Source organism: Psittacula echo, assembly GCF_963264785.1.
Source record: "Psittacula echo genome assembly, chromosome: 23".
In the NCBI taxonomy this organism is placed as follows: domain Eukaryota; kingdom Metazoa; phylum Chordata; class Aves; order Psittaciformes; family Psittacidae; genus Psittacula; species Psittacula echo.
Genome location: NC_137748.1, coordinates 5,602,633 through 5,628,980, shown reverse-complemented (window position 1 = coordinate 5,628,980; position 26,348 = coordinate 5,602,633). Strand labels below are relative to the sequence as shown.

Below are 26,348 nucleotides of genomic sequence, written 5' to 3'. Positions count from 1 at the left end.
AGCAGGGTCCCCTTCTTGTCACACGCAGCTCATGGGGATGCCATCCATGGGGCACCCCGGCTCAGCCCAGACCCCATGGCACAGAGCACATGGTGCGATGACACCGAGGTCCCAGGGTCCCCAGGGTCCCCAGGGTCCCAAGCAGAGGGTCCCCAGCCTGAGGTCTGCAAGGTTCCCAGCCCAGGGTCCGCAGGGCTCCCAGCACAGGGAATGTCCCCAGCAAATGCAGCCGCAGCGCCCAAGGAAGTGCCAGCACTTCCCATTGCCACGGACACAGCAGAGCTACCATTGCCTGGGGTGCGGATGGTCCCCATGGGTCCCTGGCACTGCCCACTGCTGTGACATGGGACCCATCCTGTCCACACGGTCTTGTCCCACCCAGGACCACGGGGACTTGTTAAATAAGAGCAGCTTGTCCAGAGCACACTTAAATAGAGGAACAAAGGGGAGTCCTTAAGTTAAACCCTCTGGGTGATGGGGAGCTGTGGGGGGCACATCCCGGGGGGGGTCACAGACACTGCGGGAAGCGCAGGGGGGCCGGGGGACCGGGGCTGCTGGGGGGGCTCTTGGTACCCGATGCCTCACCGGTGATGCCAGACTGTGCCAGGGGCCGGGCTTTGGTGGACTCCAAGCTGCTGAGCCCAGAGTCCTTGTCACGGCAGGGTCCTGGGGCCACCTCCATCCCGCGTGGCTCCTTCCACTCGTTGCAGTTGAGGTCCTTGATGCGGCCGGGCACCACCAGCACCGTGTGCCGGCGCCAGCTGCTCTTCCTGCGGCGCGTCTCCGGGGAGTGGGCTCGGCGCAGCAGCACCCCCATGTCCTCAGCAGAGCCCCGCAGGCGCTGCCGGAGCTGCTCCCGCAGCGAGGGACCCCAGCCCTGCTCCTCCTTGGCGGGCACCGCGGTGTCACCGGCCGGCCGGGGCCGCGCCAGCTTCCTGCGGGCCAGCGTGTCGCACTGGATCAGGCGGTGGGAATTGAAGGAAGGGCGGCTCAGGAGCCCCTTGTCCTCACCCCCGGGGCCACCGTCCGCCTGCCCCGGGCGGCGCTGGGCGCCCTCCCGGCTCTCCGTGTCCGTCTCCATGTGGCTGAGCTCGCTGCGCTCATCGTCCGCTTCGTCCCCGCGGCTCCCGGCCACCGACTGCACCTCGGAGCACAGGCTGCGGTCCATGGTGGACAAGGTGGAGTAGCCCGACACGATGGAGCGGGCATCGGGAGCTGCCTCGGACACGGCATCGCCGGGCTCCAGGGAGCTCTCCCGCTCCATCCTGGCCGGGCTGGGGACCGCCGGCTCGGTGCGGGTGCCATGGGGGGCTCTGCCATGTCCCGGCAGGATGGCCGTGGTCCCCTCGTCCTCCTGCTCCCGGCCTGGAGCATCCCTGCGCTCCGCATCGTCATCGGTGCTGCTCCCGACGCCCTCGGCCTCTCTCCTCTTCTTCCTCTTGCGCGCGGCGGCCGAGACGAAGGGGATGGCGAGGAGCTCCCGGTGCGGCGGTGCCTTTCGCGATGGCCACGTGCCCTGGGAGCATGGTGATGCCAGGGTTAGGGATGGCAGTGCCAGGGTTAGGGATGAGCTCCATGCCCAAGCCATCGCATCCCTCCCTGCCAGCCCCCAGCCCAGCATCCTCTTACCTTCGGTTTGGCGGAGCCGCTGCGGGTCGAGCCTGTAAAGCAGAGGGGAAAGGGGGGTTAACCAGGCCCCCCAGGAGATGGGTAAGTCCTGGGCAGGGGAGGTGCTGGGTAGAGCTGGGGGATGCTGCTCCATTCCCCAGACCAAGATGGGGACGTGCTGGAGCCATCAGACCGGCTGGTAAACAGGGATGCCAACGCATCTGGTGGTGCCTAAAGGCTGGGGGGGCTCCAGGGGTGCTCAGCACCACTTGCTGGTGTAGAACCCCGAAGTAAGGATTGGGATAAGGGGGACACACACAGCCAGGACCCCAGAAACGGGACCCCAACCCTCCCAGGGCCACAAGGCACAGAGGGGACCTGCAGTGGGCATGGTGCTACCGTTGCCACAGCACGGGGATGGGGCATGGGGAGCCGGATCAACACCACATCCAGCCTTGGAGAGGGATCCGAGATGGACTGAACCGGAGAGGGCTGGAACTTGGCCCAGGTCCCCCAGTGTAAGGGGCAAAGCGGGACATGGGGGTGACAATCAGCCCTGGCCCCACTGCCGCAGTGTGAAGGACAAGGACAAGACAACAGACACCCTCTCCCACCCCGCATGCCCCAGGATGGGGTTAACAGCCACTGACGATGAGAGAGGGGGAGGCAGAAAGGGGGTACAGACCCATTGGGACTCCCATACCCCAGTATTTGAGTGTGCTGGTCTTGGGATACCAGCACCCATCACTGCTGGGGGATGCCAACAGCATCCCCAGTGCCGCCACACAAACCAGCCCACAAGAGAACCGGGGTTAAAGGGTTTGGGGGTCCCTCGGTGCTCAGCAGCCCCTGGGGCTGATGCTGGGGACCCTGGGGACAGTGGGCAGGCAGGACAGGACCCTCTTCCCTCCCTGCTCCCACTCTCTCATGGTCACCCCGAGCAGTTAGTGCGTGAGCAATGCACCCAGAATCAAACTGTACCCGCTCTAGCTCTCGAGGAGGTCCGCTGGAGGAGGAAGAGGAGGAGGAGGAGGAAGAGGAGGAAAAGGACAGCACAGAGAAGTTCAAGGAAAGAACGTAAGAAATCAGTCAAACATCAAAGTCTCCCAGGCTCTGGGTTGGCAGCATGGACCAGAGCAGGGGTCCCGTGGGCTGCTGGCTTTGAGAGGGATGAGGAGCAGCCACCGGGGAGAAGGGTGATGGGAAAGGACAGGGAGGTGGCCCTGCTGGCACTGGGGGGATGTCCCCACTTTCCAGTGGGGAAGGCACTGGGATGTCCCGCTCCAGCACACCCAGGTTTGCCATGGCCATGGTGAGACAGGCTGGCTGCCCGCGGGGGTGTGAGCATGGGGGTCTCAGCAGTGGAGAGGGGCCTTGGGGTGTTCCAGTGCCAGGACCGGGGGGACCGGTGCCACGGATGCTGCTCCTCACCTGCGGCATCGCCGGGCGCCGCGGTCCTGCCGATGTTGGGGAGCAGGTACTCGATGTTGGGCACGGACTGAGCCTCCTTCTCATCCACGGGGGTCTGCAAGGGGACAGTGGTCACCCCGGCTCCCACCCAGGCTCTGTGCCCCCCCCGCCCCACCAGGACACCCCCATGGGGACGGGACCCACCTTCTCGCCCTTGTCCTCCTTGTCACTGAAGAACCAGTCTGACTGTGGGGGGAGACGGAAAAGGGGTCATGGACCGACGAGGAGCTCGGAGTGACCAGGGAGCCCCGTTCCCCATCCCTGGGGTGCGGATCAGCCTCCCCTCCCTCCGCACTGATGCCCAACTGCCCACCAGCGCCACTCACGTGCTGGATGAGGGTCTCCACGATCTTGTAGCGGTCGGGCATGTGTGTCACCATGTCAGTCATGTTGTCCTCAGACGTCCGCACCAGCGTGGGGCCGAACACCAGTGCCAGGTTTCGGGGTTCCATCTGCAACCGGAGCCAGATTAGTGTCTGTTCCTTGGTGTTCATCAGGCACCCATCTCCCTTCCCACCCCACTGCAGCCATGGCTCAACCCAAGGTGGGGATGCTTGAGGTGAGGTCGGGGTCCAGGAGAGCCCCAGGATGGGCAATACCTTGTTCTTCTCCGAGTGGTCAGCGATGGTCTTCAGGTGGCCCACCAGGAACTTGAGTGTCTCATAGTAGTGACCTGGCAGGTCCCGTATCTGTGGGGAGGCACCAGGTCACCTCTCAGCTCACCCCCTGCACCTTCCCCATCCACACCAGCCCCCAAAGTGTGGGGCTCCAGGGCTGTGCTCCCAACCCTAGACCCAGCTCCATCTCCTTACCAGCTTCCGCAGCGTCCTCATCCTCTCGCTGGCGTCCTCTATCCGGTTGGCCTCGATAAAGTCATTGTACTTGTCTGAAAGTGGGACACGGGGGGGGTCAGAGCTGGGAGGAGCGCACAGGGCACCCCCCGAGGCCAGGGACCCCCAGGTGCACCAGATGGAGGTGCTGGGGAGGGGTGGTGGGGTCCCACAGGGATGGGAGGGACAAGGACAAGGGCTGGCCCAGGGGCCTCATGGAGGACGGGGTCTGCAGTGCCTTGGGGGCTCACTGGCTCACTCTGTCACAGGGTCTGGGGACCTGTCCCCAGCATGGAACGGGTGCTGGGGATGCCTGGTGACCACCATGGCCATCAGCACAGGGTCATCTGTGGCCACTGATGGCCCCGGTGCAGTGACTCACCGTCAGTGAAGAGGGGCTCGGGCAGCTTTCGGAAGAAGGATTTCAAGAGGCTGCTGATGACGTTCAGGTCCTGCCACCGCTGTGGGGAGAGAGGAGGATGCTCAGGGGGACCAGGCCAGGCAAACCCGGTTGCCATCAAAGTCCCCAAGTTCGGGGAGTCCCAGGCCACCAACACCGAGGGTGATCCCAGCCAGCGCTGTCCCCATCCCTGCATCTGGCAGGGAAAGACCTGCGCCATGGCAGCGATGTGACAAGATGCAAGAGGACAAATGCGTCCCCAGGCTGGCACTGACACTGCTGCCACCCGCCGCTAGGCGGCCCTGCCACTCCAGGGACGGTCACAGCGATGGGGACAGGGATGATGATGGGGAGAGGGATAACGATGGAGACAGGGCTGATGAAGGAATGACGGCAGGAATGATGATCATGATGGAGACAGGAACAGTGACAGAGACAGGGATGATGATCATGATGGAGACAGGAACAATGACAGAGACAGGGATGATGATCATGATGGAGACAGGAACAGTGACAGAGACAGGGAAGATGATCATGTTGGAGACAAGGATGATGACGGGAATAAGGATGATGACAGGGACAGGGATGATGATCATGACGGGGACAGGGATGATGACGGAGACAGTGATGATGATGGATTCAGGCATGCTGACGGAGCCATGAGCCAGGACAACAACCTCAGAGCATCCCAGCAGCCTGGGGACAGGGATGGGGACGGGGACACGCAGCCCACCCTGCCCTCACCTCGTCCTGCAGGTTGATCTCGGTGGCTCCCTTGTTGAGCTGCTCCTGCAGGCTGGACACCACCGCGTTGTTCCCGGGCACGCGGTAGATGCCCATGTACTCCAGCCCTCGGTCCTCCACCACCTTGCAGCAAGCTTCGACGATCAGGGGGACATTCTGCAGGGACAGGGAGGAGGTGATGGAGGTGCCAGGGCTGCGTGGGGTCCCCAGAGGGCTGGCACTGCCACCACGGCTGTACCTTGTTGTCCGGGGCAGGCTGGCAGTCCTCCAGCCTCACGCCAAAGGCCCTGGGGACAGACTTCTTGTTCTTCTTCATGATATTGATGCCCCATGGAGCTTTTTGGGAGCTGCTGTCATCTGGGGAGAAAAATACCCACAGCATCACTTGCTAACAAGCAGGGATAAAGGGAAGGAGCATCCCTACTGCCCTATAGGGATGAACATGATGGCAGCCCTGGGGTGAGCCCTCCATCCTTGCAAAGCCCCTGGGTTTGCTGGGGTGTCCCACACGCAGGGCTAGGCCCTACCTTTCGTGACGGCCGCATCCTGCCTGGGGGACCGGGGTGCGCTGGTTCCCGTCTGCTTCAGGAACTCGGCTCGGATCCCCAGCCCACGAGGGCCCTTGGGTGAGGAGGAATCGGGCTTGGTGCCCGCGGGGCTGCAGGGAGAGCAGGAGGCTCAGGCGGAGCATGGCCAGGGGGACACCAGCCCGGCGCAAAAAAGCCTCCTGGCATCTCTGCCCAGCATCCTCCAGGACCCCTGGGGAGCCCTGAGCTGCTTTAAACCCGCTGCTCGGTGCCAGTTTGGTTGGACCAGACCCTGCCGGCAGCCTGAGCGCAGTCGGGCGCAACCAGCACCTCCAGCACTGCCCCGTCAAGGCAGGCGCTGGCTTTGCTCCATCACTTTACAATCGAGGTGAATAAAGCACTCGGGGTGTCGGTGCCCTCCGGCCCCGGGTCCGTACCTCACTTTCCGGTAGTCGTTTAACTTCTTGTTGATAAGTGCTTGGCTGGCAAAACCGGGGTCCTGGGGAGGCAGAGAGAAGAGGGGAAGGGAGAGCTTGAGCAGCGCATCCCAACGGAGACCCCAGGCAAGTCCATGCTCTGCCGGGTACCACGCAGGGCCAGGCAGGACCAGGCAAAGGCAGGAGCAGGTCCCTGAAGTGCTGCCCTGCTGAGGTCTCCAGAGCTCCTTGCCACACACACGGGGTCCAAGCCGGACGCAGAGGCTCAGGGGTGAGCACATCCCTCCATGGCACACACATCTCCATCTGCCCGCGCCAGGCGCACCCGCGGCACCACAGAGCATCCAAAGACACGCGCCTTATCCCTGTGGGATGCTGCCCGCACGGTCCTGCCCAGCGGCACCAGCAGGTCCCCAGACAGCTCCAACCTGGCAGCACCATCCCTGCGCTGCCAGCACCACTGAGCACCCTCCAGAGAGGGGCTGTGCCACAGAGAACACAGAGAACCAAGCTCAACGCACCCTCGGGGGCCAGAGCCTGCCACAACCCTGGCACAATCACAGCAACCAAATGAGGCCGTCACGGCACATCCAGCCCCACGCACCCTGCGCTGGAGTCCGTGGCCCAAGGGAGCAGCTCTCCCCATCTCACACCAAACAACCCATTGCACAGACCACGGCAAAGGGTCAGCCCCAACCTGGCACCGGCACCATGCGGACACCGTGCCCAGTGCTGCCAGGCAGCTCCTTGCCCAATGTCTCTCCATGGAAGGAACCACACCACAGCACGGTGAAGACAAAACACACCACGGCAGAGCCGCGCACGCTCCTGTCCCTCCACACAACCAAATGCTGCTGGTGGATCCAGCACCGACCCTGCCTGCGGCGCATGGAGCATCACTTCCAAGCACCCCGACGCACCCTGCCCTGGCCAAGGCCAGTGGAGCCGCGCTCTTCTTGGATGCCGCGGCACCATTAAGCCCTCATGCACCCCTGGGAGCACAGCACCGTGAGCTCCGCACCAGCCCGGGCTGGCCGTGGCCTGGGGAAGCAGCACAAGGCAAAGAGCCGGAGAGAGCCGAGGCGGTTAGTGCCGGGAGAGCCAGAGGCAGGCGGGAGCCCCATGTGGCTCTCACCTCGCCCTCAGCCTTGCTGTTCTCCCTGATGACTTTGATCCAGGCCAGCATGTCTTCCCGATCCTCAGCCTGAAAGAGATATTCACAGAAGTCAGCGGTCGTCAGGCGGAAGACGTGCTTCCTCTTGGTCTCGCTGTAGGAGATGTCCACCAGGCACGCTTGGATGCTGATCGGCGGCTCCTCCTCACCTGGGGCCGGGGCGCAGGTCACCGCCTCCCGCCTGTCCTTGCACAGGTACAGCGAGTGGGTGCGCAGCACAGCGAAGACGCGCTTCCACTGCCGGATGCCTCCACCGACCTTCTGCGGGGACAAGGGACGGGGCACGGACCTCAGGGATGCTCGTGGCGGGGAGCGTCCCCGCTGCGTGGCCGGCCGGGCTCGGGTGGGCGCCCACATACCTTCCCCTTTTTGGTGAGGATCTGCTTGCAGTGGAGCCAGCCCTCCTTCCTCACGGCGCTGAACGGGACGTCCGAGAGGTCGGAGGTTGAGTGTCTTTTGGAACGGGCGTCTTCCGACGTGCCAAGGCTGTCCAGAGACTGTGGGGGGACCAGAGGGCACCATGAGGGTGATGCCATCAGCACCCCTTGTTCCACCAGTGCTCCACCCAGGCAGGGCGACCCCAGACCACTCTCCTATAGAGGTACCCAAGCCTCAGCATCACACAACACTCACCCCGTCGGTGAAGAAGCTCCTCAGCATGCGGAGGCTGGGGACCCGGCTGGGCATCCTCCTGGGGGGAGAGCAGCCCCCGTGAGTGGGATGATGGGGAGGGAATGGGACCCGTGTGGTGCTGGGTCTGGGAATAGGGGGTCCAACCCTACCTTAGGATCTTCCCCTCATCCCGAAATGCGTTCAGACCATCGTCGCAGGACTTGGAGCGCTCGGTGGTGATGGCCAGCAGGTAGGATGACCGGCGGCCAGCCTTGATGCTGCCTGCAAGGGAGAGAAGGGCAAAGCCCCATGGGCACAGGGCAGAGCTGCAGGGTGAAGGGGTGCTCCTGCCCATCCTGCCCCACACCATGGCCCCAGGGATGGTCCTCGTCCCCCCCAGCACTTACTGCAGTCCTGGGAGTAATGCCGGCTCAGCGCAAAGGCGAAGGTGGGTGAGGAGGGGCTGGTGGCGACAGCAGGCGCTGAGTTCATGGCACTGGAGACCACGGAGGAGGCAGGAACGTGCTTGGCCTTCAGGTCGATGCTGGGGCTGGTGGGTTCATCTGTGAGAGGGGTGGGCAACGTTAAAGGAGGGGTTGGGGCAGGGGATGACCCTGCTGGGACCCCTCAGCCCTTCTGGCACATGGTGGGTTTGCATTGCCTGGGCTGGGGGACACGTTCCCATCCCCAGCAAAGCCAGGATGTGCCCGGAACCCTGCACAGATCGCCCATACCCTGTCCTAACCCTCCCCTGGGGTCCCTTCCCTGCAGGCTGCAGTGAGGGATGGGGCAGAGCTGGTGGCTCCCTCAGACCCATTTGGGTCCCCATGGGCAGAGGTGCCCGGGCAGGGAGATCCCAAGTGAGACAGCGCGTGCATCATTCCACGTCTTTGTCCCTGCTTCGGAGCAGGGCAGGAGCGTACAGGGCTCCAGTTCACACCCAGTAAGAGGTACCAGGGGCTGGGCAGGGGGTGCTGGACAACAGAGGAGGGATCACTGAATCCCAGACTGGTTTGTGTTGGAAGGGACCTTAAAGCTCATCCAGCTCCAACCCCTACCACGGGCAGGGACCCCTTCCACTAGAGCAGCTTGCTCCAAGCCCCTGTGTCCAACCTGGCCTTGAGCACTGCCAGGGATGGGGCACCCACAGCTTCTCTGGGCACCCTGGGCCAGCGCCTCAGCACCCTCACAGGGAAGAGCTTCTGCCTTATCTCCAACCTGAACTTCCTCTGTTTCAGGTTGAACCCATCACCCCTTGTCCTATCGCTACAGCCCCTGATGAGGCTGCTGGAGCCCAAACCCTGGCACCCCATCACCAACACCTGCACCTCTGCTTGGGAACACCTCCACGGATGGATGCTCTGAAACTGCACAACGCTCCCCGTCCCCAGACGTGTCCTCCCTGGCACGGGACTGGTAAATCCCCCTCCTGGAGCCAGCCCCACTCACCGATGAAGGGGATGGATGCCAACGAGTCCTCGGGGGCCGCCAATGGAGCCACGCGCCGGCCCTGCCGCTCGGCTGCCAGCCTGTCCCCTTTGCCACTGGGCTGTGGCAGCTCACAAATGTCCATCTCCTTCACCCCCTCAGGGAAGACAAAGTTCATCTGCCGCAGGGGAACCGGCACCTTGCGGCCCGAGGGCGGCTTCTGCCTCAGCACCACCTCATCTCTCCGCTCCTCCGGCTGCTCAGGCACCCGGCTGCTCTCCCTGCATGCAGTGGGGACCGGCGGGGGCCCGGCGGGCGGTGGCACAGCGGGGACCACGCTCTCCAGGAGCGGGGTGGGCGAGCGCTGCGGGATGCTGAAGGAGGGCAGCCCACCAAACGCCGGGTCACGGAAGGAGAGGGCGTGCAGCAGCCCGGTGCGGCGCTGGAAGGACGGGCTGTAGCTGCGGTAGCCGATGTACCCCGAATCATCCGCGCTCTGCAGGTTGGGCTGCGATGGGTGCTTCTGCACGGGCGCCGGCTCCCGCGAGGAAGAGGAGGAGGAGGAGGAAGGAGTGAAGGAACCACGCGGGATGTGCTGCCCGACCGTGGTGGCGACCCGGCACAGCCTCTCCCGGTCCAGGTGATGAAGGGCGAGCAGCGCGCTGGGCTCCAGAGCCTCCATGGAGCGCCCGTATCTACCCAGGGCATGGTCGGAGCGGGCACGGGGGGCCCAGCTCTCCCGGCTGGGCTGCAGCAGGGTGTCATGCGAGGCGCTGTGAGGCCAGCCCCGGGGGGCCCTGGCCGAGCCGCCCAGCCGGTCCTGGGACACGCTGCGGGAGCGGGGGGGCATGGCGTGCCGGCGCTCCTCCGAGGCACTGCGCCGCGGCTCCTGGCTGCTAAACCAGCGCGACAGAGCCTGCTGGCATTCCTGGCGCCCCGGCACCCGCTGGCTGCCGCCCGCTGCATCCCGGCGGGACCGACCGGCCCCCGACAGCCCCCCGGCGCCCTCCTTGAAGCCGCAGTGAGTCCGGTGCTCCGGGAGGTGCTTGGGGAAGCTCGAAGGGGTGGCGGAGGGGATCCCGTAGCGATCGGATGCGCTGGGGCAGCCGGTGCGGGAGAAGGAGCCGGGGGGGTGCCCGTGGGGTGCGATGGGGCGCGGGGGGAGCGCCCCGGGTTGGGGCTCGTCGGGGCGATGCGCGGGGCTGCTGAGCGGGGATGCGGCTGCAGCGCGGTGGGGACGGGGATCCGGTGGCTGTCCCGGGGGGGGCTCGGCACCGCGGGCCTGGAAGGTGTATGTCTTGCGTGGGTAGCAAATAGGTGGGGGCTCGGGGATGCTCTGCGCCCCGCCGGAGTATGGCTCATTGCCCTTCAGGTAGGCATCCTGGGAATACGCCTGCGGAGGGATGGGGGGTCAGGGACACAGCCCCCCATGCCCAGTTCCCACCCCATGAGCAAACCCCCCCATTGAGGACAGCTGGGCAGGGCTGGCTGCAGCCCTCCTCCCTTCCCGGTCCTGCTTTCCCATGGGGCCCCCAGCTCTGAGCAACGCTCCCACCAACACCAGCCCTTCCGCCCTTCCCTCTGCTCCTTCCCAAAATACCCCGGCACGGCTGCCGGGCCCGGTTCTCCCGCCTCACTTTTCACAGCCACCGCTGACTCCGTGCCCAGGGGATCCTCAGAGCACGGGGCAGGCACAGGCATGAGGCTCGCCTGCTTCCCAGGGCTGTAAGATCCCCCCCAATCCAATGGGAATGGGTCCCTCACACTGGGTGACATCCAGTAACAAAGCTGGGGGGGTGGGTACCATCAGGGATTGACCAGCCCCTTAGGTTTGGGAGGGCAGGGATGTACAGGGAACCCAAGCCCTGGAATCAGCCCAGGCCCTGGTACCCGCCTGGTAAACTCACCAGTTGGAGGATGTCTTCGTCCTTGGGCATGATGGAGAGCTCCAGCACATCATCACTGCAGGGAAAGCGGATGTTATCATGGAACCATCCCATGGAACCTCAGACTGGTGTCTGCTGCAACGTGCCCCTTTCATGTCACCTCCCAGCCCCGGGAAGGGGACTCACCTGTTCTGGATCAGTGCGATGACTTGTGAGTAGGTTTTCCCAATGATGCTCTCCCCATTCACCTTGACCAGCCGGTCCCCTGGGGAAGAAACAGTGTCACCACAGGCACATGGGGAGCTGCTGGCACTGGGCTGTCCCCACGGTCACCCACAGCAGGGTTTGAACATGCCCAGGGCTTTTGCCAGAGGCAGAGCCAGGTCCCATTTGGCAAGAGGAGCCATGGGAAGCCCAAAGCCAGCCTAACCCGTGGGGACCCCACTGCTGCTCAGAGCATCCCAGACCAGGGACAAGAGAGCAGAGCCGGGGGTGAAGGAGGAGAAAAAGGAAGGAATGCAAGAAAGCAAGCAGAATACGCAATGAAGTCCCTGTCAGAGCAGGCAGAGCATCGTGCACCACAAGCATCCTGCGCACCACAAGCATCCTGTGCATCACAACTCACCGGTGCGCAGCCCAGCCTGGTGCGCCGGCCCGTCCTCCCGCACGCTCTTCACAAAGATGGTATCCATGGGCTCCAAGCGGCTCCGAGGGGGACCTGCTCCAAGGGGACAGAGCATTAGGGAATCACCAATCCATCCCATGGCAAGGAGCATCCTTGGTCGCTTGTGGTAACCCCCTCGCCTGCCCCTGGGACCTTATGGGGCACAGCCCTGTCCTGGGCAGAGCTTGAGGCAGCCCCAGCACCCCCAGCCACAGCTCAGCTTGAAGGTCTGTTCCGACCTGGTTGATCCTAGGATTCTCCCCAGCGTGGCTGCAGCCACACTCCTCTGCAAGGGTGAAAGCCATCGGGTGCTGCCAGAAATGGAGGGCAGAGGACGGATGGCAAAGGGACAGTGTCAACAAGGGATGCTGAACCCCCTGGGAACCATCTGGAGCGAGGCCAGTGTCCTCCCAGCCCTGATGGGTGCTGAGTCCAGCCCTTCTGCCTGCTCTGGCTCCCTGGGCCGTGTCACCCCTGCAGCACCGATGTGTTCTGACACCTTCACATCCACTCATGTCAGCACCAGCCCCGGGCAGCAGAGCAGGGCCGTGTCCCCGTCCCCAAACACCCTGTGCTTGGCCAAGCTGCCCACTTGAAGGGGCCATGGCACAGCCCCTCCGGCTTCGGGACAGACCCCTCCTTAGGCACAAGGTCCAGTGAACATCCCAAGGGCTTTGGGGACACCAAAACACCACGAAGCTTCACCACCAGCCAGTGCTTAGGGCTGCAGTGCCAGCCAGTGGGGACAGTGAACTGTGACACCGCCATGCCCCCGTGTGCAGGGTCCCTCCGGTGCTCACCTGCTCGGTTCCCGTTCTCCTCCTCCTGCCAAAACAAGAGAAACACATTCATTTGGTGGCCAGGACACAGCGGAGGGGACCAGAAGGGGACCCAAGGGGTCCCAGTGCCATGAAGCCCCATGCGGGACCTGCCGCAGCCCCATGGCACCCAACTGGTGGGGAAGGGGCTGGTTGTGGGGCAGGGGGAGCAGGAAAGGCCCCATGGTGGCATCGCACCCTTCTCCTGGGCCACCAAGTAAGGGAGAGCTTGAATGCCCGCAGCGGGGTCCCAGGGGAGGGATGGAGGTGGCCAGAGGCACCCATGGGACCACAGCACCCAGGCAGTGGGTGCCAGTGGCAGGGAGCTCCCTGGGAAGGGGATGGGTTTGAACAGGCGTCCTCAAGGCTGCAGTGGGCATTGCACGGGTTCCCAGCACCCCATTCCCAGCTACGGGCAGGGAAAGCCCTGGGAGCCACGTGGGTCTGTCCCTTGGGATGGGAACTGCATTGATGGGCTCCTGCACCGCATCCTCCCATTGGGATGCCCCAAAGAGCCAAGCTGGGGCAGAGCACAGGGTGCTGGCACCCACATGGGGCTGCACCCACCGTGCTGAGCACCCAGCCCTGCCACGGAGCCAGTAGCATCCTGCCTGTATCCCAGGGAGGGACCCAAGCACCGGGAAGGGGATTTCTCACTCCACAAGTGCTGGATCCTGCTGTCTCTAGGGGGGACACAGGCTCAGCTCCAGCTCCAGCACAGCCCCAACGCCCCCAGGATGAGCAGGTCCCTCTGGGGTGCTGGGATGGGACCAGTGTCCATCCCAGTGAGGGGGCTGGAAGCATCTCCGCATGGTGGGAAGGAGAAGCCCCATCCTGCAGCCTCGGCACACACCATTGCCTGGGCTGCGGTGCCACGGCAGGCGATGGGGACACCGAGAGGCCCTGGAGGCACGGCCTCACCCTGTCCCTGCCCCTCCTCACCCTGCAGCACCCAGCGCCCTTCCTGGCCCCCAGGGCAGCCCAGCAGCGCCGTTGCCATGGCTGGGGCTGAGGCCCGATGCGGTGAGCGCGGCTCTGCCGTCACCCTCCCGGCTGAGTCAGCCCCACCGAAACTCAGCCCCCGGACCTGGCTGCCCGCCGGCACCCATGGGTGCTGAGCCAGCCGCACCGCACCCTGCCCCGCCGGCTCCGGCTGCCGGCAGCTATTCCCGGTGTTCCCAGCGTCTTTCCAAGAGCATCTCCACCTCCCGGCGCTGATCCGGCTCCTTCCCATGCAGCCCAGTGTCCTCCTGCCCTGGTGCCCAATGTAGGCACCAAGCCCTGGAGGATGCTTTAGGAAGTGAGGGGGTCCGTTCAGTCCATCCCCATAGGAAAACCTTTTCTGCTCAGGTCTGTGTTGCCGGTGTGAGCAGGGAAGTGCAGGCAGGATTTAGGGAAGCAGGATCAGGAGGCTTGGAAGAGCGCCGTGACTGAGGATGCTGAGTGGGGACTCCGAGGAATTGCTTCTCCCCACCCTGTGGTTCCCCACACTTCCCACTGTGGTTCCCTGTGGGGAGGAGGCAGCCAGTGCCAACCCATGGCGCAGCCAGAGCCGTGGGGCTGTGAAGCTCCGGGGTGATGGGAGCATCCGGGTCCGCTCATCCGGGTCCGCTCACCCGGGAGCAGGGAAAGGGCTGAGATGGAGGATGCAGCTCCCAGACCCTTCTCCCTTTGTCTGCGTGAAGCTGCCACTGCAGCGTATGGGGTGAGAGGAGGATTTCAGACCCCAGGAGCTTGGCAGGAGAGCAGGATCACTGCCTTCAGGTGCAGAGGGCACCATGGCCCATGCTGGAAGCTGCTGGGTGGTTTGGCATGGTCCCTCTATCCCAGTGGAAAGGTGCTGTCCGGATGAGCATTTCTTGATGGCTCAGAGGGTGCAGGAGGTGATGGCCAACCCAGGGTGGGTCACTCCAAAAGGCAGCACCCAGGAAGGGTCCAGGCTGCAGCCACTGGCTGCTGGGGCAGATCCAGCCTGAAGCTTCCAACCAGGAAAACTGGGAGCCAAAAATGGGAATTGCAGTGCCCTTGTGCGGTTCACTTCAGCTCGAGCATCATCCTGCTGTGCCAAGCCTCCCCCTGGCCTCGGGGGCTCTGAAGTGTCTTTTTCCTGCCATTCCCAAGGATGCCAGAGCCAGGTCCAGAGCTGAGGGGCACTCTGCTCCCAGAGCCAGCCGTGTCCCTGCCAAAAGGCTTTGGGACATCTCCAGAGGCGCCGCCAACTTGCTCAGAGCACATCTCCGAGGGCTCCTTCATCCCAGGGTACCCCAACCAAGCAGGCGATGGACAGCCCCATTCCCACCCTTACACAAGCTCCCTGCATCCCACCACGACACCAACAGCCCCGGGGGTCCCTATGGGGGGTCCCGGCCCTACCTTGGTGCTGCAGTGCACCGCCGACTCCGGGGGGTAGACGATGAAGTGGCGCAGGGTGAAGCCGAACCCCCCTTGCGAGCTCTTCCGCAGCAGCACCGTCTTGGGGCCCACCCAGGGGAAGGAGCCCTCGGGGGCCACGTTGGCGTTTGGGGATGCCCCATCTCTCCGGCCTGGTGTCGGCTGTTGGGGGGACAAGGAGGAAGATGTCACTTCTGGAAGGGGGTACAGGCAGTGCCCCCCCATGCCTGCCCAACCAAAGCACCGCGCTTGGGGCTGGGATCTGCCCAGAACCCTCAGGAATCCCCTTCATTAATCCCAGCGAATTCCAGCCCAAGACCATCCCCCAAAACTCCTTGGATGGGAAATTTTGGGAGAAGATGCATAGAAAGGAAATTAAGAAAGGGGGGGGGGAGGGAATGAGCCGTGCCTGGGGCCTGGATGGGACCCAGGAGGCAGCGCAGCAGGATTAGGGATGGGAGCGGATGGGGGAGTTGGGGGGGACAAAAGGTCCCCTTCCGATGACGCCGTGGTAATAACCTCAGGCAAGCCGGAAAGAGCCGCTGGATGAGTGATGCTTCCCGAGACAGGGCAGGGACCTGGCACCGCGACGGGCGCTGGCAAAGGAGCCTGCCTGAAGCAGCAGATGGGGTCAGGAGCGCCACGGCTCCATCTCGGTGCTGGGATGGGGAACACGGCCACGGCAAAGCCATGGGCATCCTGCCTGGCACTGGGAACAGAGCTTGGAGACAGCAGGGAAACAGACACCTTGGCTGAGCCCGGGAGGGTTTCTAGCACTGCCCTGGTGAGGGATGTGGCTGCACATCCGGCTGCACATCCCCCAGCCCTGCTGCGGCAGGAGCAGCCCCATGGCCAAAGGGAGCAGAGGGCCCTTCCCAGTGCCCCGGCAGCACCGATTCCTGCTGAAACGGGAGAACCCAGCAACCTGGGAGCTGCAGGGACAGGCAGGGCAGGGAGAGCCAGGCAGGAAGGGTCCTGCCGGAGCGGGATCTCTTTCCCCACCGCAGCAGCCGGGAGCCAGCCCATCCCGGGATGAGGGTGTTAAAATTCAGGCGCTGTCTGGGTTGAAGCGATGGATGGGGAGCGGGGAGGGGAAAGGGACACACAAAGGGACAGTGGCACAAAACAGCCTTTGTCTGTGCTCTGCTGAGTGGGCCTTTTCGCTGCCGGGGGGGGAAATGTGAGGGCAGCTCAGCGGGGCCAGGCTGAGCCCCCGGTGCCGGCACGTCCCGCATGGCCCCGCTGTTGGGGGTCCCGTCCCCATGGGGATCAAGGTCTCCATGGTGAGGGCACAGCTCCGGCACTGCAGCCCACGAGGCATCACCCTGGCACAGCACCCACTCCATCACTGCCAGACCCAACTACTATGGCTTTGGGTGCTCACAGACAAGGCCAGGTTGGATGGGGCTTGGAGAAGCTGCTCCAGTGGAAGGTGTCCCTGCCCGTGGCAGGGGTTGGAGCTGGAGGAGCTTTGAGGTCCCTTCAACCCAAACCAGGCTGGGGTTCTATGACACCACAAATACCCCAAAACATGGCAGAGAGCAGCAATGCCCCAAACACCAGCACTGCAGAGCCAGAAACCCCACCACCAGCACCGTACAGGGGGTAAAGCTCCCCATGAGCCCCCAAAGCCTCCACCGGTGACCCAAAACCAGATGGCAATGGGCGCCCCACACCCCCGGGGGACCCCCATCCCTTTGCCCCGGGGCCATCCCGGCGCCTGTCCCCATCTGCGCCCTCCATTGTGTCCGTGGCTGCTGGATTATTTTTAAGCTGACAGCTGAATGTGCCCGGCTGATTTTAACCGGCACAGACAAGCCTTGGAGGGGGCAGGATCAGGGCAGACACCACCACAGCACCGACCCGCAGGGATGGGGATGTGTCCCTGTGCTCACAGCCACGGCCATGGCTCTATCCCGAGGTTCCGTTAAGTCATGGAGGAGGAGGAATGACTCGGGAACGCTCCCATCCCACAGGGACCCAGTGCCCTGATCCCGCTGCCAAGGATGGGGGTTGGCCTTGCCCTGATTAAGGGTCCTTTGGGATTGTTGCAGCCTCAATGTGGTGGTTTTCCCACTCCAGATCCCTTGTACCCCACATCTGATGGACGGAGTCATCCATTGCAGAGACCCAGAGACCCTGCAAACCATCCCAGACCGCCGTGCCTCAGTTTCCCTCTTCACCCACCCCATCTCGGAGCTTTCTGAACTGCAAAGCCCCCCAGTGTGGGCTTGGAGGTGCCCCTAACTTGGACATCCCCGCAGTGGGAGATGCTCCAGCTCCCCCAGCAGTGGGCTGACACTTGATTTGTCACCTCAGCCATTTGTCCCCAGCACCCCGTCCCCCATCCCCGCAGAGGCCAGTTCCTCCCTGGCTTTTTGGCTTGATTCTAATTGCAGTTAGGGCCAGACAGCCCTAATGCCTGCGAGGTCCCCTGCCCGCCCGCCCCCCCAGCACCGGTGTCACCTGCGCCCCATGTCCCCATGCCACCTCGCTGCCCCACGGACAGGCAGAACAAAGGAGAGTTTCCTCTGCACCCTGGGGGCAGGATCCATCCCCCGTCCTGGGCACGGCGAGCGGGAATAAAACACCCAGGCACAGCCCTGCCCTTGCCGGCAGCTTCCAGCCCTGCACGGGGGAAGGAACCGGGACCCCCAACCTCCAGCACGGGGGGGACACAGCACAGCCCCAGCCCACCTCCTGCACCAGCGGAGCCCCCAGCCCCTTCCCTCCCGTCCAAGCCCACCGCGACCCGCGGTTCTCACCCGGTGGCACCGGTGGGTGCGGGGGTTGGCGGGGCCGCGGTGCGGGCTGCCCGCAGCGAGCCGGCGCAGGCTGCTCAGCCACAGGCAGCGCGGCTCGGGGGAGCTGCAGTCCACCCCGACCGGCCGCTCCAGCCGCCAGCCCCTGCCCGCTCGCTCCACGCTCCACAGCCTCTTGCTCAGCACCAGCACGGGGCTGCGGGCTGGCGGGAGCCGGAGGGGGGACCCCCGCGCCCCGCTGCCCGCGCTCTCCTCCACCATGCGGGGCACGGGGGCTCAGCCGGCAGCCGGCGCAGGCAGGGGCTCAGCCATCGCCGCCTTCCCTGGCTGCAGCCCTGAGGTGGGACGGGAGGGTGGGATGGATGCGGGGTGGGATGGACGGAGGGAGGGACGGAGGGAGGGAGGGATGGAGGGAGGGTGGGAAGGATGGATGGATGGATGGATGGATGGATGGATGGATGGATGGATGGAAGGATGCATGGATGGATGGATGGATGAACGGAGGAATGGATGGAGGGATGAAGGGAGGGATGGAGAGAGGGATGAATGGAGGGTGGGATAGACACAGGGTGGGATGGAAGCAGGGTGGGATGGATGGATGGATAGATGCATGGAAGGACGCATGGAGGATGGACAGCCACACGCCCCGGCTGGGGCTCCAGCCCACCGTCCCCTGTGCCTGCGGTGTCCCTTTGCCAGGACTTTCCCTTTTTTCTTTCTTTCTTTCTTTCTTCCGGGTTGTTTTTTTCTGTTTTCCAATCTGCCCCTTCCTCCTCCATCACCCCGGGGCCGCATCCACCCTCCCTGCTTCCTCCTCGCCCTCCTCCCGGCCCTTTCCTCCCTTCCTTCCTTCCTTCCTCTGCTCACTCACACAGGGCACCAGGCGATGCTGGGGACAGGGAGGGGGACACCCCACGGGTGCAGCAAGTGTCCCCCCTGCTTGGTCAGAGACGAGCCACCAGTGGGCTCTACAAGGGGGCTTCAAGTCACCCCTGGTCCCCTCTGTCCCACCCAGCAGAGACACACGCACAGCCCCAGGCTCTGCTGCTGCAGCACTGCAGGGACCAACAGAGACCCTTGGGGACCCACAGAGCCCCTCAACCCTCCTGCTCAGTGCCTGTGGCAAAGGGTGATGGCTCCAAGGCCATCACTTCACAAACCAGGAGTTCCCCCCATCTCCCATTATGGGGGACACCCAGGGCTGCAGGTCCCTGTTGCTCCCCATGCACGGAGTCACCAACCCCTGCGGTTTAATCCTGGCTCCCCTGAGCTGAGCCCTTCTCCACCACCGCAGCCAAAACACGGGAGGAGAAAGGAAAACGGCAGCAGCGTGGTGAGCCCAGACACCAGAGCAGGGCAATGCCTCCCCCCTTGTCCCTGCCCCTGTCCCCGCTCGAGGGGGTCCCGCGCCGCATTCCTGCCGTGCTGGAGGCCAAGGAGAGGCACATGCGGCCGCGCCGGGACATGCCGGGCATTGCTGGGATTGCAGCCCGCAGCCCTGGGGCCAGCGTCCTGCTCCCCATGGCCCCTCCGCTCCTCTGCCCCCTCTGCGCCACCAGTGGAACCAGCACGGTGCCATGCACCCAATGCCCACAGCCACCAGCAAGGGGACAGTCCCTGGGGCCCCCCTGCATGGTGGCAGTGCCTTGGCATCCACAGGATCACAGAATGGTTGGGGTTGGAAGGGACCTTAAAGCTGATCCAGTTCCAATCCCTGCCACGGACACCTTCCACTAGAGCAGCTTGCTCCAAGCCCCTGTGTCCAACCTGGCCTTGAACACTGCCAGGGATGAGGCATTCCCTGCACTTCCCCATAGCATTCAGCAAGTCTACCCTGGCCAACGTGCCAAGGTTGTGCCCCCAAACAGCCTCAGTTCTTGCCCCAAGCCCAGCTGAGGGCTGGCTTGACTGCTTGGTGACACCACGACACCATCCCAGCATCCATACTGGCAACCCAAGGAGAAATTGGGATGGGAAAAGGCAGGAGCCGAATCCCCGCCATCGCGTTCTGCCCCTGTCACCCTGTGTGCATGCTGTGGTCTCCGTGGGAGCACATCCCAGCAGGAAGAGCTGCCTGAGACAAGGATAACAGAGCTGTGGGTGCGAGCAGAGCCCGGGGGGGGGGGGGGGGGGGGTGTTTGCTTTCAGCTAAGAGGGGGCAAAAAGCAGCTTGCCCCAGAGGGATGGCTCCATCCGGGAACACCGTGGGAACAGCGGATGGGATCCTGCCACCTCCACTCACACCTTCCCCAGCAGCACGGAGCCCGGGGGGGTTCCTGGGGGTCCCTGTCCCCCCAGAGGAGGGGGGGATCTCGGGGAGGATGGGCCCCAGGCTTGTTCCTGCAGCCCAAAGCAGGAAAGGTCAAGCAGCGTCGGCGGGGGCAGATTCCACCCTGCGGAATGCGAGCGCTCCTGGACGCCTTCCAACCCCCTTGTGTTTTGCACAGGAGTGTCCTAAATGCGCAGCCAAACAAGAGCAAGGGGGAAAGGCAGCGGCGTTCCCGGCATGCCCCGGCGCCGGCACGCTGCGGCAGGCGTGGGGACGCGCACCCCGGGGTGCCGGTGCCGGCATCGCCTCCCGGCCAAACCCGCTGGGAAACTGAGGCACGGAGCACCCCAGGCAGCGCTGCCCCGGCTTTGCCAGCCTTTCCCAAGGGGGTTTCCCCATTCCCCACCTCCCTGCCCCATGGCTGCTGCTCCCAGGGCTCTCCCACCCTGCCCAGGCCATGGGGACACCGCCAGGATGGAGATGGTGGTCCCATTTCGGGGGGACACCCCATCACATCCCAGTGCCACCAGCGGCAGCTGTGGGGCTATCACAACCCCTGGCACGCAGCGAGGATCACGTCATGCCTGGGGCAGGAACAGAGGACAGAGGGACAGGCAGCTGCCGGTCCTGCCGCCACCACGGCGTGCTGGGATCGGCCTCAGCATCCCTCCTCCCGCACCGCTTTCCATGCGGGAAGGAGGTTTCTCCCAGCATGGAGCCCCACAGCACGCAGGGAAGGGAGGGGATGCAAACATTAATCCCTCCCGAACGGTGAGCTGGGATTAGGGTCAGAAAAATGAGGTTTTAATAGGATTTTTGGGGAGGAGAAAGCCGTGTTGAGACAATAAGTCATTCCCAGCCCTTGGATGGCAAAGCCATTGCCTGCTCCTGCTTTAGGTCCCCCCAGCACCCCTTGGTGCCAAGCAGCATCTGGGGAGGCATCACCCCAAAGGGAGCCAAGAGCAGGGGCTGCCTGCACCCAACCCATGCACCCCAGGGCATAATCCAGCAGCAGGACCTGGCCATGGGGATGTGGTGGCAGGAGGAGGGGGACAGCACGGAGGTGACGGTGCTGGGAGAAGCCGGCCCCATCCTTCAGGATTACCAACCCCAGGAGAAAGCGTTTTAATTCTCCTTAACCCAAACCAGGGCTGAGGAGCTTTGCGGCTCAGCAGGGATTTGAGGGGTGCTGGCTTGCTTGCACACAGCCAGCACATGCTCCCAGCCCCCCGGCATGCCCCAGGACGGCTGCATCCCATAGGGAGATGCTGGGAAGCGGATGCACATCCCATGCAGAAGCAGCAGCGCTGGGAATCGAAGGCAGCAACACTTCAGTGATGCAGAGAACCCCCCACAGGTGCCTCCCAGTAACTGCCAGCAGCCCCCAAGCCACATCCCAGCCTGGGCAGGGACTTACTGGGATGGATGCTCTATCCGTAGGCAGGGTGGGAATTCTGGGGATGGCTTTTGGTTGTCAGGGCTGGGGGTGCCCTGAGCATCCACTACGATGCTCAACAGATTCCTGCCTTCCCACCCCATCACTGCACCAAGGTCAACCCCATGGATGTCACAGTGGAATGGGACATGGCCACCAGGACCACAGCTTGAGGGCCATCCGCATCCTCACTGCCAGCTCCGGGGATGGCACAGGGTGCATGGCTTGGCAGCACTGGACCCACTGCCAAATCCCGCCCCACACTGGGACCATGTGCCCGGCCGGGGAACCGCATCCCCGTCATCCGAAGCAGCCCAGACAGGGGTGATGTTTCCTGGGTGACACCAAGCCGAGTCCTGAGGAGGAGGTTGGAGGAGCCACAGGCTGGCTCTCGAACATTCCCCCCGCTCCGCTCTGGGTGTGAACATGGGGAAGGAAATCGCCTTGTTCCTTCCCAACACCACCTTTATCTCGACAGCGTCTCCTTCACAGCCCCACACCAGGTCTCCGCTTGGCTCCATCCCCTCCCGGCCACATCATAACCAAACTGAGCTCCCTTTGGCAGGACGTGGCTCCAGCTCAGCCCTCTCCAACACCCAGCACCACACCTCCAAGAGCCCCCACAGGGCATCCCTGCCAGCCGGGATGAGGGGACACCACATCCCCTGTTGATGCAGAACCTCCCCGTGGTGCCACCATCCTATGGGCTCTTCCTTTAGGGCATCCCCAGACCCCCTCCATTCCCCATCCTGTGTCCCACAAGTTCCCAGACACACGGCTCATCCTTAACACACAGCACCATGGGGGAAGTGGCTCCATGGGGACAAGGGATCAGAGCCACACCGGGTCTGAGCTCGGTCGGGATGTGCCCAATGGCCCAAACCCTGCAGGAGAAGCTGGGGAGCACAGAGCCAGCGTGACAGCGAGGAGGTGACCGAGGGCCCGCCTTCACCCCCAGCTCCTCATCCTCTCCCCGTCCTAAGCGGTGTTATCAGCAGCGAGCCCTAGAAAAGGACCAGGATTCCGTTTCCTGTTTTTCCCATGGAAACCCTCAAATAGAAGCTGGCCTCATTATTGCAGGTTTTCGGGTCCCTGTTTTTTTCAGCAGCACTAACAATGAGCCATTTCCTCCGGCGGCTCCGAGAGGCACCTTAATGCTCCACTCCCGCTCCTCCACGGCGGAAAATCCTACCCATGGAGGTCAAGGGAAGGAGCTGCCGGCTCCTTCCAGCCTCTGCCCTGCTCGAGGCCGGGGGCCCGGGCTGGGGGCCAGGGCCGTGCACCCCTCGCATGGTGGAGGGACCCCTTGTACCACCCTGGGGTGCTGCCTGCGCACCAGGGATGCGGTAGAGCACAGGGGTGGGTGATGCTCAGGGAGGGGGATGCTCACAAGTGACAAATCCCGCATCCCTCAATGGATGAGGGAAATGAAGAAGCCTCCCTCCAGCCACAGCGAGGACAAGAGGCAGCTCTGGGGACCACCACGCTCCCACAGCACCTCCTGCTCTGCTGCAGCCCGAAAACCCAGCGGTGTTTTCCTGCCATTAGAAGCAGCCCAACATTCTTCCACAGCCTACGCGCATCCATAAACCCAAGGACCAGCCTGTCCCCCCCTGCTCCATCACCTCCCCATCCCACCCAAGGACAGCAGCATCCTGCCACTGGTGTCACACCAGTCACCACCAGCCCCGGCCCCCCGCCTCGCACGGCATTGAAAGAGCCCAGTGTGTGCCACAATAGCACAATTGTCCCCCAGAGCCATCGGGCTCCATCCCACCCGCCCCAGGGCCGCCCCACGCGCTCGGCCACATCAAGGGGCCCACTGTTGCCACCGGGGTGGCTGGGGAGAGGGGAAGGCAACTGTGGGCACCCCCATGCTGGCACTGTGGGGTGACAGGTCTGTGGGTGCTGCTATGGGGGTGCCACTGACGGTGGGTATCTTACAGCAGAGCCCTGGGACCTGCCTGGCTGCACATCATGGGGGGACCCAGCTCTGGATCGGGAATTATGGCAGGAATCTCGTCCCTATCCCAGGCTGGACACAGCTCACTGCAGCCCCAGCTCCCTCCTGCTGCAGCAGGGTCTTAACCAAGCAAAGCACTTGCAGGCAGAGGCAAGGGGGATCCTGCTGGATCCCATTCTGGGGCCAACACCCTCATGGACAAAGCCATTCCATTATGGCCACTTGATGACCCTCAACCACCCTTTTCCTTGGGAAGAGCCCAGCTCCAGCTCCCATTTTCCCAGCATGGCCGGGGAGCGGGACCCATCCCCTATCCCAGCCACGCCAAGAAATCCGGGAGCTGGGAACCACAGGGCATGCAGCTGATTCCCACCGAGGCGGCGGCACCGACGTGCCGGACCGCGACGCTGCGGGTCTTGCAACACGTCTGGCTGCGGCAATTAGGGAAGACTTAATGAAATCCTGGGATAAGCAGCCACGGAAATGGGAGTCACAGCCGCTTCGGGTGCTCGGAGCCAGTGCTGGAGACATCTGGTCCATAGCCAGGAGGTTGGCGGCAGGTTTAAAGCAGCCACCCTGCTTTACAACCTGGGGCATCCCAAGCCAGGTCGGCTCCTGGAAAGCCGGATGGGTTTGGGAGCAGGAGGCAGGGCTCAGCCTGTGCAGCCGGCCCTGCTGCTCGCGGCCCAGAGGCGGCCAGGTCGATAGTTTCCAACTTGAGAGCTTAAAATAGGTCATCTATCTCCATTCCTTTTTAAATCAGGTCCTGCTGCCTGCTGAAGACAAACTTGGTTTATTCATGGGATGGCACTGACTTGAAACCTAAGCTTTTTTGTCGCCCTTTAATGAGAATAAAAAGCCATTCCCTGGAGCTCAGGAGCTTCCCAACACGATCCCCTCATCCCTGTGTGTTTTCTCCCTGCTCTGCTCAAAGTGGGGAAAGACCCCAGAACACAGCTCCGAAGCTCCTGGGATCTGCTCATGCAGCTCCCACCGCACCACCGGTGCCAGCCCCGGTCCCAAACCAAGAGCTGTCACCATGTCCCCCACGCTTGCAACGTCAGCCCCCCCAGAGACCACAATCCCCACTCCCTACAGTGGTTCCTTGGCACTTCACAGTGCAGATGACAGCACCCAGGCAGCGCTGCCAGCCCCGGGAGGCTTTGGGACATTAAACATCACCCATCAGTCCCCCGCGGTGCAAGAGACGGGCGCCAGCGGTGCCAGCACACGAGACAGGTCAAGGTTAAAGCCACAGCAGTGGTGAGCTCAGAAGCCTTCATGGGGACCCCATGGCTTCAAAGCCCCCCGGTGTGGGCAGCCGGACCCCGGGGTGGCATCAAGCCACGTGCCCCAGCGCGGCGCCGGTGCCAGGTTTTGCGCTTGCAAGGCGGGATTGCGGCACCGAGCACAGGCTTTTCCTGTCTTTCAAGTTCAGGGCTCAGAAAGAAAGGGAAGGGAAGAAGAAAAAGGCATTAAGAAACTCAGTTTGCCAAGAGCACCGGTAAATAGGGACATGGGGACGGAGGCAGAGCCGCACGGGGATGAGGGCAGCATCCACTGGGCAAAGGCCGGGGGACAGGGGGGTGCAGCCCCGGGGATGGCCGTCGGGCTGGATTTCTGCTTGCTCAGCACAAAGTCCTCGCTGGAGGATTGCAAAGCGCCTTCCACCACTGTAATAGCTTGCCCCCAAGTCACCCAGAGCCCCAAGTCACCCAGGGGGGCACCAAGCAAAGTCCCTGCACTAGGTCCTGCCCACCCAAAGGGGCAGATTTCACCCCAAAAAGCAGCAGAAAAGCAGATTTCAAGAGTGTGGCAATTCTGACTGCAAGCACTCAAGGGTACGGAGTAAGCAGGGAGGAATCTGAAGAGAAACCATGATTAATGCTCAGCCGCTGCAACGAGCAGCACTCCCCATATCTGAACCATTTCGCACACCCCAATTAATCCTTTGAGGCTGGTTATTAGCCCCATGGCCGGGCAGAGGAAGCCGAGTTCAAATAACCAGGAACTGAGGAACAGAGGCCGAATTCAGCTCTGGGGCAAGGACGTGCAACCCCTGCTCAAATTAGCCGGCGTTGTGCCAGCCTGGCACCGCGGCCGCATCCCCGGCGTGCCCCCCACCACCGGCCCCCAGCGCCGTCCCCATCCCCACCCCACGCCTTCGCCGGGCTTTGGCATGAAATGGGCAGGAAATGGGGTTTTAGACGACGGCTGGGCTGGGCTTTCTTGGCACCACGCTGCTCCCAAGGGAGACGGGAATGGCCCCAGCGCCTGCAGGGTGATGCCGGTGCCCACGCCACGGGAGGAGCATCCGCAGCGTGGGGCAGTGGGGATGCAATCACCTTCGAGGCTGAGGGCCTGCTTGAAGCCCTTTGTAGGGGCAGGACAGGACCTCGAGGGGCTATGGGCACATCGAGAGGGGTCTCTGCCTGCCCAATGCCAGGAGCTGGTGGGGATGGAGCTGGCAGGGATGGAGCAGCAGGACCCAGAAGGAAAGAGCCCAGCCAGAAGTTATGGAGGAAACACACGTGGGTGTTCGCGGGTCTTGTCCCACGAAGGGGAAGCCCAGCCCCAAGGTCTCGCGTTCAGCCCCATGGCCGGATCCAGGCGCCTCAGCCCCACCGCCCTGCCACGACACCACTGCGGATGGTCACCGGTGACGAGTCACCGCGGCCACCATCGCCCGTGGCACACAGCCCTGTGAGCGGGGCTGGATCCCTCTGGTCCCACTGCCCCAGCCCCATAGCCCCCAAGGAGCCTGGGCATCGCCCAGCCCCGCTGCCGGACGTGGGCGCCATGCCCGCACCCCCAGTGCCTCCCAGTTCCCCCAGTCCACAGCCTCCCCGCTCCACCCGGTATCACCCAGTGCCGCTCACCGCGGGGGAGGGCGGCGGGATCCCGACCAGGCAGAAGGCGATCCCATTCAT

The 26,348-nt window shown here is 63.7% G+C and overlaps 1 protein-coding gene across 1 annotated transcript; it reads right to left on the bottom strand.

Annotated features, from left to right (window-relative positions):
* Positions 1-508: 508 nt before the first annotated feature.
* Positions 509-26,348, bottom strand: ARHGAP23 (Rho GTPase activating protein 23; the record flags this gene model as incomplete). Its single annotated transcript, XM_080633584.1, has 24 exons — positions 509-1,516; positions 1,630-1,661; positions 3,040-3,133; positions 3,223-3,264; positions 3,405-3,530; positions 3,678-3,767; positions 3,891-3,964; positions 4,291-4,369; positions 5,053-5,208; positions 5,291-5,409; positions 5,580-5,710; positions 6,017-6,078; positions 7,152-7,451; positions 7,550-7,687; positions 7,824-7,881; positions 7,973-8,084; positions 8,210-8,365; positions 9,252-10,623; positions 11,138-11,192; positions 11,303-11,381; positions 11,742-11,834; positions 12,581-12,605; positions 14,972-15,151; positions 26,298-26,348. 24 exons carry the CDS (start codon positions 26,346-26,348, stop codon positions 509-511), a joined length of 4,632 nt encoding a protein of 1,543 aa, XP_080489710.1.